The sequence below is a fragment of the Excalfactoria chinensis genome, chromosome Z (genome assembly GCF_039878825.1).
Source record: "Excalfactoria chinensis isolate bCotChi1 chromosome Z, bCotChi1.hap2, whole genome shotgun sequence".
Taxonomy (NCBI): Eukaryota; Metazoa; Chordata; class Aves; order Galliformes; family Phasianidae; genus Excalfactoria; species Excalfactoria chinensis.
This window is the reverse complement of record NC_092857.1, coordinates 33443673-33457490: the sequence shown is the minus strand read 5'-3', so window position 1 is coordinate 33457490 and position 13818 is coordinate 33443673. Positions and strand designations below refer to the sequence as shown.

At 37.6% G+C, this 13818-nt stretch overlaps 1 protein-coding gene across 2 annotated transcripts in view; it reads left to right on the top strand.

Annotated features, from left to right (window-relative positions):
* PTAR1 (protein prenyltransferase alpha subunit repeat containing 1) overlaps positions 1-8063 on the top strand; it is a 28366-nt gene extending 20303 nt beyond the window's left edge. Inside the window, exons 6-7 of one of the 2 annotated variants that reach the window (XM_072359604.1) lie at positions 1605-1921; positions 3046-8063. In XM_072359604.1, coding sequence (XP_072215705.1) covers positions 1605-1921; positions 3046-3394 — 666 coding nt within the window. In that variant the 3' untranslated portion in view covers positions 3395-8063. The remainder of the gene's footprint in view (positions 1-1604; positions 1922-3045) is intronic. The other variant, XM_072359605.1, reaches the window with a different exon arrangement.
* Positions 8064-13818: the final 5755 nt, after the last annotated feature.

Here is a 13818-nt window from a genome sequence, read left to right as displayed (position 1 = left end):
AGCAGTGTGATTTGCCCGGCAGATCCCCTGACATGGATGGATTACTGTTGATCTGTCATATTAGGTGAGTGCAGGCAGCTAAAGTGTGCTTTCTAAAAATGGCGAAATGTTGCATTGTATATTGGTTTGTGTTTTTCCTAAGTGTAGGCAGGTTTTGTTCTGCAGGTAAGAAAGATATCTTTCTTGTCCATGTACAGTTCTTTTCACCTATTGGTACTTAGTGGTGGAGAATAGATATAACTATGTGAGCTAAAACAAAGAAGGAAGAAAAAAATAGATTTCATAGCACTAATTTTGAATTTTCTAATAAAATTAAAGGGTAACACATGACAGGTAGTATATTATTTTGATACTGTAGTGTGATACCATGATTTCCTACCTTATTCTGCTTTTCTTTCATGTCAGGGTATTAAGTAAAGACAACGGGAATTACAGAGAAAGCATAGTAGTGCTGATAAGAAGGTTCTTCAACTCCAACAGTATCTTTGATCAGACCACTGCTGCCAATGCAATTCTAGCTCCAGCAGTCTTGTATATTACTATAGGGATATTGCTTGTATAGTGTTTAATATATGTAAAAACCTAGATGACAGAATATTTCATATCATGCAGTAGTATCTAAAACAAGACAAATTGAACTAGTTTACTGTGAGATGACCTTAAATAATATGGACAGTTTAAAACTGTGGTTTCTAAGCTGATAGGTGAATTCATTGTGGATATAAAGTTGATAAAATGACAGCTTTGAACTTTCTGAGTGTTTAAGTTCCACAGAATGAGCAATGCAATGAAAATGTATAACTGTTAGTTCTATTACAAGAAACTAAAGCAAAAGAAGGTTTGCACATTATTAAAACTCCCCTTTCTGATTAGAAATGAAGGTTTAAAAATGCTTACGATTACAATAGAATTCTTAGGTGCCAGCTATGTTGTAAATACAGCTGCAGTCAATAATGGAAGCATTTATCACTGTTCTTTGATGGCCTTTCTGAGAGTTCACCAAATATCTATTTAAAGCAAAACATCTTAATTACAGACATACCCTTGTATTCCACCATCAGTAGGACTTAGAATGTGCTATGGAAGCAGAAAATGAAAGAATAAATCATTGCAAACCTTTTTTCCTTTTTCAGACATTAATGTGTCATTCACTAGGCAAAAATTAAAGTACTTCAAATTAATAACGTCCACGTAGGTTGGTGTGCTTTCTACCTCTCACTCCTGTAGCCTTTACACCTTGCCATTTTGGGGTTTTCACCGTTGCTTGTTTCCTAGTGTTTTTGTTTGTATGTTTTTTTGAAATTACATAATACGTGTTGATTCTTTAGCACACAGGTGCCAAGATACCTGCCATTACACAGTGGAAAATGTTCAGTGTTTCTTTCATTTTGCACTATTCGTTGTTAAATGCTGACTGCATGCTTTGAAAACCGTAGAACTATAGAATGGCCTGGGTTGAAAAGGACCACAGTGATCATCCAGTTTCAACCTCCTTGGGCAACCTGTTCCACTGAAAACAGAGGAGAGGTGACCTCAATAAAACAGCAGTGGTAATAGATTTATTCTGCACTCTGGTTGATAGCTGTTGCTGCTTTTTGTTTCAGGTTCTTCTTGATGAGCTTTCTTCCACTAAATACTGGGTTTCCATGCATGTCTCAGACCACAGTGGATTTCATTACCGCCAGTTCTTACTCAAGTCCTTGATAGGCAGAACTGTGAATGATGATAATACACTGATAAAAAATCAAATGGAAAATGAGCAAAATTCTAGCCTTCAAACAGAGGAGGAGTGTGAAGGAGCAGGAGCTGTCTGTGTGGAGGAGCAGAATGTGGATATCCCCCGCTATTTAGAGGACGAGTTGGATTTCTGCACTGATCTGATCAACACTTACCCAGGGCATGAAACCTTGTGGTGTCATAGGTAAGAGGACTTTGGCAAAAGAGCATCCTTCTGGTTATTGAATTATGCTTTGCCTGGAATTTCCAAATTAGTTTTTTTTGTTTGTTTGTTTAAAAAGGTACCACTCATTTAACAATTTGTAATCTACTATGTCTTAAGCCTTTGGAAAACATTCAGGAGAATAACAGAGCTTTTGAATGGAAAAATTGATTTGTTTAAGTATCTTCTTGGTATCAGCTCCACTTGTCCCTATAGGTTGTGCAAGTGCCTCCTTACACTTAAGATGTTTTAAGGGCAAAAGATGTAGCATGAAACATGAAGAAGAAAGATGAGCTGTAGAAAAATTCTGCTTTGCCAGCTGTGTATATATATATACCTGACGAGGTAAAAGTGAGTTTGCCAAAGTGACATTGATAATTTTTTTTTCTCTTTTGCTTCCGAAACATATGACTATATTTGTAATTTTGGCTGTGATCCACTCTGTGTTGGCTAGCAGGCTTGGCTCACTTAGAAAGCACAGTGGCAAAGCTGAACAGGATGAATGTGTGCTGTCACAGTAGTCAGAAATAAAAAAAAACATTCAAAGCACCTTTTCCAATAAATAAATCTGTCCTTTTTCTTAAAATCCAAGACTAGTTGGTTTCAGGATAGTCTTCCTACCTAACTTTATAATTGCAGAAGATATCTGTGGGGGTTGCGGGGCTGCAGCGTTTATAAGCCTGCAAGCACATACTTGCAAAAGTTGCTTTCCATAATTAAATTCCTGCTAGCTTTTTGGAAAAGTTTTGTCTAGGCTGAACAGAGAGGCTTGTTTTGTAGAGTGTGAACTGTGACAGCAGATTTTGTGCAGTGATACTTGTTTGCGAGTGAAAGAGGTGAAGTCTGCATTTTATTTAACAGTGTATAAGGAATAATTTGCTGGATGGTAATGCAGATTTTATTACTGAGATCAACACATTACTGCAATCAGTACAATGGTTAATTTCCAGTTCTACTTGAAATTATCACATTCACTCTATCTGCATTCAGTAAGCTGTTTTGCTGTGTATTAAGTAATACGGTGTGGTGGCAAATTCTGCTTTTCAGCAGCAACAGCAGATTATTATCAGCATGTGCTTTTTTCTTCTCTTCCTTTTCCCCTAAAGGAGGCGCGTGTTTTACCTTCAGCACCACTTAAGCAACAAACTTCCTCTTCTGAGTGTGGTGGTCTCATCTGTGGACAGCAGTGATGAAACTTTGCATAATTCACACCCCAATCCTGCAACAAGCCACATGGCACAAGCTATGGATGTTGATGGGTTGAATGAATCCAGCAGCAAACAAGGTTATAGTCAAGAAACAAAACGTCTGAAGCGTGCTCCAATGCAGGACTCTCTCATTCAAGAAATGGAATACAGGTTTATTGATAAAGTTTTATCAACTTGTAGAGATGTGGACCAAGCAAGGTTTGCTACTGCTTATAGGAAATGGTTAGTTACTTTTTTAGGTCAGTGAAGGAAGAATTTAAAGCCTTGAGAGTTCTTTTAGTGCAATATTCTTTTTTTCAGACACAAGTGCATGTCTTGGTTGCAAGTGTTAGCTAGCTATGTGTTTCTCACTCTTTTACTGGTCAGTCCTAAAACTTTAGAGTACAAGTCTGTCACTTTATTTACTAAAGAACTGGCATATCTTTTGTTAAGCAAATGCCATTGGTTGTTCTTTCATCTTTTTAAGAAGTCACTGGTTTTCTATCTATGCCAGCTTTCTACCATGCCATTGTCTTAACTTATGCATTAAAGTGGACTCTGAAATGGTGTGGCTTTCAAGAAAAAGGGGGTGTGGGGGTTCTGCTTTTAAAACAGTGTCTGGAAAAAGAATAAGATCTGCCAGTGCCAGCTTAGCCTGGTTCCAGGTAGTTTCTGTTCACTGTATTAGATCTTACTCACACCTTACTGGATTCAGACTATATTCGGTGACTACTATTACTTTTGTATTAACTACCTTTGGAAGAACACCAGGCTGCAGAGTTTCTTCCTTAAAGAAGTATCAGCATTGGAATCATGCTTCTTATTATTGTGACTAGGCTATTGCTTCCTTATTAGTTGTTAAGTGAGTTTGATAAGAAAGTCTCTGAAGCTGAAACTCTGAATAGGAGATGTGGGAAAATGTAGTATTTTCTGTCTCAAACACGCAAATACAGTCACAGCTATATTTGGAAATATTTTTCATAGATCAGACTTCTTTAACTTCTTAATTTGTATTTATTTATTTATTTTACCTCAACAATTCAGAATTAATGACACTTGATACACTTTTCTGAATGTATTATGTACACTACAGAATCTCAGCCTGCTGTGTCACACATTGATAACATACGCTTAACCAAGACTGTACAGACCCAGTAGATGGTGAGTGAAAAAATAGTTCTGCTGACTGGTTGTTGAGACTATACAGTTGAAAAAAGGACAGCGGGACAGGACTATCTCTTTGCTTTTGTTCTTCTGCAGGGCTTCTGTGACTCCTTCTTTGCACTTCTCCAACCATAGGACCTCTCTTTATGTAACTATGAATTTTAAGGGGATTTAATACACCTTTCTATTCCAGTGAAATTAAACATGAATGGTTTGTTTTGTCATTTCCTTTGGAGTTGTCTTTATAAGGGACTTTTAAGGGAGGAAATGTTGTACAACGTGGAAGTTTGTACAATGGCAGCATTACCTCTGTTCCAAACAGAGAATATTAACCAAGGGGATGAGATTTTCAAGCTAGAATCTTTGCCACAATTGCTATTTATTTCTCCTGCCCAAAGTGCCTCCTTACCACGATGAGTTTCAAGCTGCTGTTTCTGTTGGGCAGAGAGAAAGAACAAGAAAGTGAAATTAAAAGACATGTGGCCTGCTCAAAAACTTATCACTTGAAAAGAAGAAAAGCACTTGAGACGTGTGGAATTCCAACAGTGCTAAATAATTTGGTAGATGAAGATTACACTTGCATTTCAAAATGAAAATTGACCATCTCTAGTCTTAGAGAAGTTCGTAATTCATTTCAGCCACAGAGTAGCAAACAGATGTTTCTAAATATATGCTCTTGTGTTTATAATACCTAGATAAGACTGATTTAGGCTGAAGAAGACTGATTCCAGGCAAAGCTTTGTTTCCATGAGCAACTGCACCTGCCCCTGTAGCTAAGTATATATCATATGGCTTCTTGGGTTGCATCTTGGTTGCTCATTTTGATTGCAGAAGAATGTAATTGATGTGTGAATCAGGTGTGGGAATGGCTTAAGAGGATTATTACACCATAAGGTGTTTTCTGTGTGACTTGAAAAATGAGTAGGTTCGGGCACAGACTGGAGTCTAAACTGAATAACTTAACTGGAGCAAAATTTACACCCATCCCAGAGGGCACAGTGTGTTTTGTGCATTAAGGGTATGTTAAGGCATGTGCAGTAATCTGGGTCAGTTTGATTACAGACATCCCATTAATGACTAATAGGAACGTGGAAGGTGTGATGTCAGGTGGCAGGGCCATATTCATGGTCATCGAGTAGTTAGAGAGTAACTTAACTGTGTTTCCTTTGTTTACCTTTGCAAAAATTACCTCTTGGTAAGAGTAATAGGAGCAGGCAGCAGAAGACTGGGATGTGGGAGCAGGATACGAAATGTTTCTTGAACTGTGGAAGAAATGCTTTTTTCTTGCACTGGATCAATTGATATTTTTAAATGAGCTTGCAAGTTTTATGCTAGAATCCAACTTGAAATCCATTATGTAGTTCTTCCAGACTGTGATCTGGAGGTTTCATTGGCTTTCTTAAAGCTATGTCGTGAAAATGCTGTGCTATTGAATTTGACCATCTTTCTGACAGAAACACTTAAGATCAAACAGGTGCCCTTAAATGCCTGTGTGCAGTTCCTGCTTTTGTCAGCAGCAGCAAGATTTGGTCCTATATAAACAGAGTTGCATTTTGCATTCATACTTGGACAGTGTTTGGGGAATGATGATTACAGATGTTATTGATATTTCTATTACTTGCATAAGAAAACATCAGTGGCTGTAGTATGAGTCCAGAGTTAGAAAACCTATGCCTGATTGAAATGCTCCCAACTTTTTAAATCAAGTGAATTGCTGCTTTTAGAGGTGTTTTCGAACCAGACTTTCCTGCACAAAGAATTAAACAGTGAAAATGAATTTAACTGAAATAAGTTGTATTTTCCATTTTTGAAGGACATGCAACAACAGTAAGCTGACAAAAAAGACTTTATTTTTCATTTTTATTGTAAGTTTTATTAAAGAAGAAAATAGATTGCTAAATTATTCCATGCCGACAGTGTCCTGAAACCCCTCACATGAGATGACTAAAAAGGTACTGTCAGCAAATTGTATTAAACGCAGAAGTGTAGGATGTTCTAAAACTGTGTTCTTTGGAACATGCTGATTCTGTATTAGTTCAGAATCTGTCTTGGACACAACTTCAAAGAAAGAAGAGCAGCTCAGGACGTTGGTAGTTAACATACATAGATTTTGCTGGGTACAGATTAAGTGAAGTGTTTAATTCACTTTGTGTTTCAGAGGTTAGAGTATTTTCCTGTAGTCAACAAACATTCTCATGGAGAAAATGTCCAACAGAAGCTGCAGAATATAAGGCATTAACTCTCTGTAAGTTCCTTCAGTTAGAAAATCCAATTGTGCGCAGTCTTTGAGCATCCTCTTACAAAGTTCAGCATCTTTACTGATTTTTTTTCCACTGTACTATGTGCTTTACATTGATGCAAGTTCGTTTTGCTCACTGGGTTAACCCTTGGAGAATTTTTTTTCTGCTAGAAAAAGGGTTTTGAGGAACAAATGTAATTTGAAACTACAGAGATTAGAATGGGTGTAAGAGTGGGTTGAATTCTCTGCTGCTATTATTATTAGCTATTATTTCACTGGCATTTGTTATCTTGTGTGTTACAGTCACTGGAACAACACATGCAGCATTAGATGTAACTTTGTAAAGCTATGTGAAGTTAATGTTAGAACGCATCACTGTCACTGCTCAGATTAGTATTTGCTAATCTGCTCCTACCTGGTTATTAGTGTTCTGTTGACTTATTACACATTCTTTAAACAATCAAATTCTTGTGACATTTAAATATGGAGAAAAGTAAATTGTTAATTTATGCTGTTTAATTAGCTTCTTCTGAGACAAATAAGCAAAGTGCTAACATAGTAAGGACGCTTAGAATCTGTCATACAATCAGAATTTCAGCATTTCCAGTTTGTGCTAGTCCTACTTTATTAGAATATGTAGCTGGAATCAGTGGGCAGGAGTGAATTTTTTTACTAAGTAACTAGATAATTAATTCTTAAACAGTATTGTATAATACAGATGAGCAGAAACACGAAGGGTATTAGAGAGCTTGTCTGCCTAAGCAGACTCAGTAAGCGTGTTTCTTCAGAATGACAAATCCTACAATGCCTAAAATGTGACTACTACAGAATAATTTAAGCAGTGAGTCTTCGGAGACGTGATGGTTGAGTTTTTGTACAAGATTCTGTGGGGCTTTTTTGCTCTGTCTTGCCTTCTGCAAGGGAATAATGTTACTTAGGGTTGTTGTCTTTTGTATCTAGTGGGAAGCAAGTCATTGCACTGTAGTGTGGGGATGAAAAAGAACAGTTTTGGAAAACAAGCAGTGAAGTGGAATGTAGATGTGATTTTTTTTTAATATGTTTGTCTTGTTCATCTGGGGATAAGAGTTCTTCACAGTTAGAACTTTTTTTAGTGTCGTGTAAAGGAAAGAGGATAAATCATCTATTCTTAAATGCACTTAACGTTCAAGTTAGCTTCAAAGGAAGGTCAGTGTCCCTGGCTAGGATGATTTTTCTTCTTTTTTCCCATGTGTTCAGAGTGTGTTTCCTTCCAAACTTATTGTCTGTTCTTCCAACCAGCAAAAGAAGAATGTAGCAAAGGAGTAGTGAGGTGGCCTCATTTCATGTTTAGATAACTCCGACTACCTCCCGAAAAGTTCTCCTGTTATTGTCCGTATGGGGAGTTTGTCACGCTCAGCTTTTTTTGAAGCCTCATGCTCGGCCTGGATCCTCTTTCAGAGGTGAAAGAAGCAAGAACTTTACCTACAAAGCCATCTAGTTTCCTAAAAGAGTGTAAAGCGGGACAGCGGGTTGTTTTAAGAAAACTTTATATAGGAAAAAAAAAAAAAAAAGGCAAAAAAGAAGCTTCAAGCTGTTGTTAAAGTTGGGAAAATTACCATAATGTGTGCTTCCAAGAATTACCCCTGTAGTCAGTTAATGTTTCTGAAGTACAAACGTAACCCTTTTAGTGGCTTTTATTTAGTGTGTAACGTTACTTCTCAGGGCGTAGTCAATCGTAGTGAGTTAGGGTACAATTTCACAGTTTATAGTCATTGATTTAAAAATAAAACATAATTGCTAAACGTGATAACTGTCTAGCATAGTGTTTTTTATCTACCCACGCACTAATACTGTACCTTAGCATCTCATCTGCATTATATTTTTATTCTGTATCTTAAATTACTGTTGCAGTCTTGCAGGCAGCTCCTGGCAGTTGCTGGGTTTCGTCTCTATGCCTCCTAGTACAATTCAGAAAGCTGCTCGGCATCTCACAGGGACATAGTTGAAATAACGGGGATGCTTTTTACTCCTATCTGTGCTGGCACACGATGTGGCTCCGATATTTATTTATTTATTGGCTTCTGTTAGGAGACCATACTAGAATTAACAAAGCTTTTAGTTACTGACAGAATATGCTTTTTGCATGATGTGGCTGTTCTGAAGATCATAGCTCCTACCTGAAGTTTATTAAGCATCTTTATCTGCACCATCTCAAAACCTGCTGCTAATCCTACTGTAGGAGGAGGTGAGAGTGAGCCCACAGCAAACAGGAGGGTGCCTGTATCTGTTCACAGGACATTTTCTGATTAGGACATGGTGGAACAAAGAGATTTTCTTGGATGAGGCATCCCTACAGGTTGCTTTTGAAATTGGTGCATCACTAATTCAGTCAGATTCCCCGAGTGGCTGTATAGAATGAGTTTATTTTTTAATTAAACGTGGAAAACAATGAAGTACTGAGTATGCTGTTACATATAGGAGAGTCACATAAATTAAACAAGGTACCAAAACTTGGTTTTATGGGACAAAATGTGTTTATTTCTAACGTGCTTGTTTCCTCTTGCTCTAGTTTTTCTTTTTCGAAATGTCTGTGTTTGAATCTGGGTAGTCATCTTGTGAGCTGTGATTGGGAATGTCTTGTTAACTTCATGTCACAAAAAACAATGGATGTCTTAAGTGGTTTTAAGTAGCATTAAGATTAATGATTGTGATAGAACTATAGTATTTAAGTACGCTATTGAACACTAATTTTGTAGTGCTCTTATGTACATCAAAGTACTATTCTGTGTAGGACAAAAATGTTTATTTTATCAAGATATGTGGAAAAAAAAACAAACATGTAATTCTCATAGCTTTCATATTAGGAAAAAGAACAGTTTTTAAATAGTATTTTGCAAAAATTTTTTTTATTCTCAGATACACAGTTGTGACCACTGTAAAATTTACTGAGATCTCCAAATTAGATAAATACTGAGTTGTGTAGCAGAAAGGGTAAGAGAAGGGTAAAACACTGGAAAACAATGTGGTAAATGACCAGTGTTCTACAGGAGGGTGACTTCAAAGCAGTAAGTTCATTTTTCACTGGTCCTGTTTTGTCATAGTTTGGGGGGGGGGGGAGGGTTGTTATTTTGTTTTGTTTTTGTCATCGTTAAAGATTAATTATCTGTATATATTTTTGCACGGTGAGCATGTGTATGTACAGGTGGGTAAGTGGAGGAACTGTGTTCATGTGATGTCTGGGCAGGAATGAAAAATGTTCCACGCACAGCTACTTATATGCAACAGTGGTGATCTGTGAACCTATCTCTTCTGTCTTAAGCCTCTGAATCTAGAAAGGTCATTGCCGATGTCAGAATTTACTGAAAGGAGCTTCCCTTCTGTGGCACTTTGCCTTCCTTTCACAATCGCTGGGCAAATGTGTGCATATATGGACCAAATGATTTGCGATGGTGTTTTTTCCAACTGCTTGTAGGTAGGTTTTGAGACAGTGAAAGAACTGGTAGTGTCCTGCAAGTTGGGAGGACTGGGGAGTGTTCAGTTGGTGTCCTGCTTGCCAGATAACTTTCATGAGTCTTCCAGGAAGGAACAGAGATGGGCTCAACTCTGATGAAGTACTTCAGCCTTAGAGAAGACCAGAAAGACATGTAGGATGCAGGCTTGCAGTCAATATTTGAATCTAAATATCACATAGTTATTTTGGCATGCTATTTTTAGTATTTTCTTGTTATTCTTTTCATTAAAATAAATTACTTAACACCTCCCCCCTCCCCCCCCCATCATTTTGAATGCTTTTGGGTTTTAATTTACTAAACTTGGGGGGTTAACTGGGTAGGCTTAGTATGAGCAAGTAATAAACTTTAGACTCCTTTTGCAGAAACAGTTTGCGGGATCAACCAGTTTGTTACAGGTTTGAGTGGTTGATTTTAGAACAAATGGAAATAGTTCAGAGGATCTTCATAAGTCATGTAGTCCCAACTGCCTGACCATGTTAGGAGTAACCAGAAGTTAGAGCATGTTGTTGAGGGCACTGTCCAAATGCCTCTTGAACGCTAGGAAGCCTGTTCCAGTGTTTGACCACTGTCACAGTAAAGAAAAATTCCCTGAAATCCAGTTTGAACCTCCCCTAGCACAGCTTTGTGCTGTTCCCATGTGTCCTGTCATCGGTTACCAGAGAGAAATGATTGATTCTGTTGAAGTTCTGTTGAAATGAGTGATAAAATTCCTACTGACTTTCCTGACAAAAGGATCAGACCTTACTGAAGGAAGGATATCAGTAACCGTATGGTAGCTCCGAAGTATTGTGATGGATTGTTAGTGACTTCTGTCGCCCTACAATCTGGCATATGGTCATATTTACAACTTTGTGACAAAAAAAAAAGCTAATCGTGTACATTCATCAGCACTGTGGTTGAAGAGAAACTATTAAGGTTCTGAAGTATTACAGGTTGAAATGAGCAGCTGGAAACAAACATGGGTACTATGCAGGTATCAAGAGCTAAGAAAGCCTTTTGGTTTGTGTTCTGTTTGGAAGAACAAAGAGTTTGGGAGGTATTACGTGTGAAGAATTGTGTGTAGGTCAGTGGCTGAGTTTCATGCAGGATTCTTAGGGAGGAATGGTAAGCTTTAAGGTGCTGTGTGATAACTGGTGTAACACTGAAGGAAGAAAGTCTTAATAAATATTGAATGGCTTAAGTTCTTTTGTTCTCAGAACGTGCTGTATACATCTATGGTGCAACAGTAAACTGCACGTTTGTCACTCTGTCATCTCACAATTGTTTATAACTAGGTAACACCTAATCTGCTTCTTAAAATGCATCTACTTAATGTTGATTTGAGATGTTCTAGGATTATTTGTTGTTACTGTTTCCTCCACTCTTTAATCCTTTTGTAGTGGAACCTAGCCAGATAATGATTTTCACAGTTGTAAACCTAGCTTGGCTGTAAAGGGAAGTTCAAACTTTGCCATCTAAGATGTTCAGCTCTCTCATGCCTAGTTAAAAACATAGGAGGGCACCCAAACAGTGCTTTCCATTTGTGCACACTGAATTTTACCTTGTTTCTCTCGGATATTTTGTATTGCATGTTGATTATATTTTTACGTATCCTAGTAGAACAAAATATATTTAAAAAAACAAAAATAAGAATACCCCTAGCATCCTAACCATTCTATGCAGATGTCTTCCAAACTTTACAGGTACAATTTTAGTGGTGGCAGTTGGTAATTTTTCCCCCCCCCCTCTTATTTATCAGCAGACTTGTTTTTATATGTATTAGTAATAAGTATACTAAGCACAGCTGTAAGTTATTGTATTTCTGTAGAAAATGGAAAATAGTGTAAAATTGTTTTTTGTTAAATGTTGGCGGTTTTTAAATAAACTTTTCATCTCCTTAAAACTGTTCTTGTGGCAGTGTATTTACCCTGGAGTAGAATTTCATTGCTAACAGGTAGCCTTCCTTATTGTTCCTAATCTCTTTCTGTTAATAAGCTTATTTTAACAAGAACTGTGCTATCTTATATGAATTTAGTCTATACCAGCAGATATGTTAAGGTATTTGCAAGATGAGGAGGTGATCCAAGACAGCCAGCGTGGCTTCAGCGAAAGCAGATCATACCTGAACAATCTGATGTGGCCTTCTGTGATGAAGTGACATCACTGGACAAAGGAAGAGTGCTGATGTAGTAGAGCTGGACTTCTGAAAGGCCTTTGACATGGTCAAATTGATATCTACATGTATTACATGTGCTTGTGCTACTTGGCAAGTAAAAGGCAGTGATTACTAATAGTAATCCTTCAGCTTACCTAGATGTGTGTGCCTGCGAAGACATACGTTTTTTCTTATTAAACAGACATGTAAGACTTGGTCTTGTGTTGTTCTGCAAAATAACGAGTTAACAAGTTCACTGCAGAAGAAATACGCAGAATACTTGTGTGGTGCTGACAGATGGTAATTTGCAACATCTCAAAGAGATCACAAAAAGTATAAGTAACTTGTGATATGGTTTTTGGTGGATTTGACTCATCTAAATGAGTAAAGTGTGTGTCTTCAAGGTGCAAACCAACGGATCGTTGCTAAGTTTCAAATCATTGCAGCATTTGAAATGAAACCTGAATTACAGCAAGCTCAAGTGATGGCAAATAATTGTAGGCATTGTGTCTAAGCACAGTGGACAGCAAAAAATATATAGCGTTGTTTTCTGTTGTGATAAAGGAATTTTAGGATAGGTTTCGAGATTGCTGAAAATATCTTTTTTTTTTTTTTTTTTTTTTTTTTTTTTTTTTTGGTGTATCTGCAACTCCATTTTCAGTTGACATTAATAAATAACCCATGGATTTTTGAATGGAATCTATAGAGTTGCAGTCAGATATTCGACTCTGGGAAAAATCTGATGATGTCTACCAGACTTCTAAAAGCTGTATCTTAGCAGAGAATATTATCCTTCGCTTCACAATCACACCTTATTCCTGTCATTGCTTTTTGGCAGGACGTGCATTTGTGAACAACTGTTTTCAAGGATGAAGCACGGGAGGAGTAAAATAAGGTAAAAATAATCTCTGATGTGCACCTTAAGAACTTGCTAAGAATTGCAGCCACCTCCTTCAAACCAGGCTGATGCATTAGTTGCATGAAAGCAAGGTCAGATGTGCCACCAGTTTTATGCTTTTGTTGCCCTCATGTTTTGTTTTAATAAATAGGTTTTGTTTGTTTGTTTAATAATGAACATATACGAGGCCTGGGACAGTTCCTTGCTTAATGCACCCCAGTGCACCACTGTTAACCACATAACAGAGGTTCATGCTATTAAAATATATTATTATAACCAGAATACTGTAGAGTTATAACATACTAATCAATAAACTGAATAAATATAGGCTAGGTGGACAAACTAATTGCTGGATAAAGAATTGGATGGATGGTTACACTCAGAGTCTTGGTCAACAGCTCAGCAGTTTCCAAGTTTTTCCAAGTGGAAACCGTTGAGTAGTGGTGTTTATCAGGGATCAGTATTGGGACCAGTGCTATTTAACATCTTTGCAGGCAGCATGGACAGCGGGACTGCATCCTCAGCAAGCTTGAAAGACAACACCAAGCTGAGTGGTGCAGCTGACAATCTAGAGGGAAGGGATGCCATACACAGGGACCTGGACAGGATTGAGAGGTTGACCCCTCATGAAATTCAACAAGACCAAGTGTGACGTCCTGCACCTGGGTCAGAGCAGTCTCAAACACAGATACAGGCTGGATGGAGAACGGCTTGAAGGATTTGGAAGCGTTGGCCAATGAAAGACTCAACATGAGCAGGCAATGTG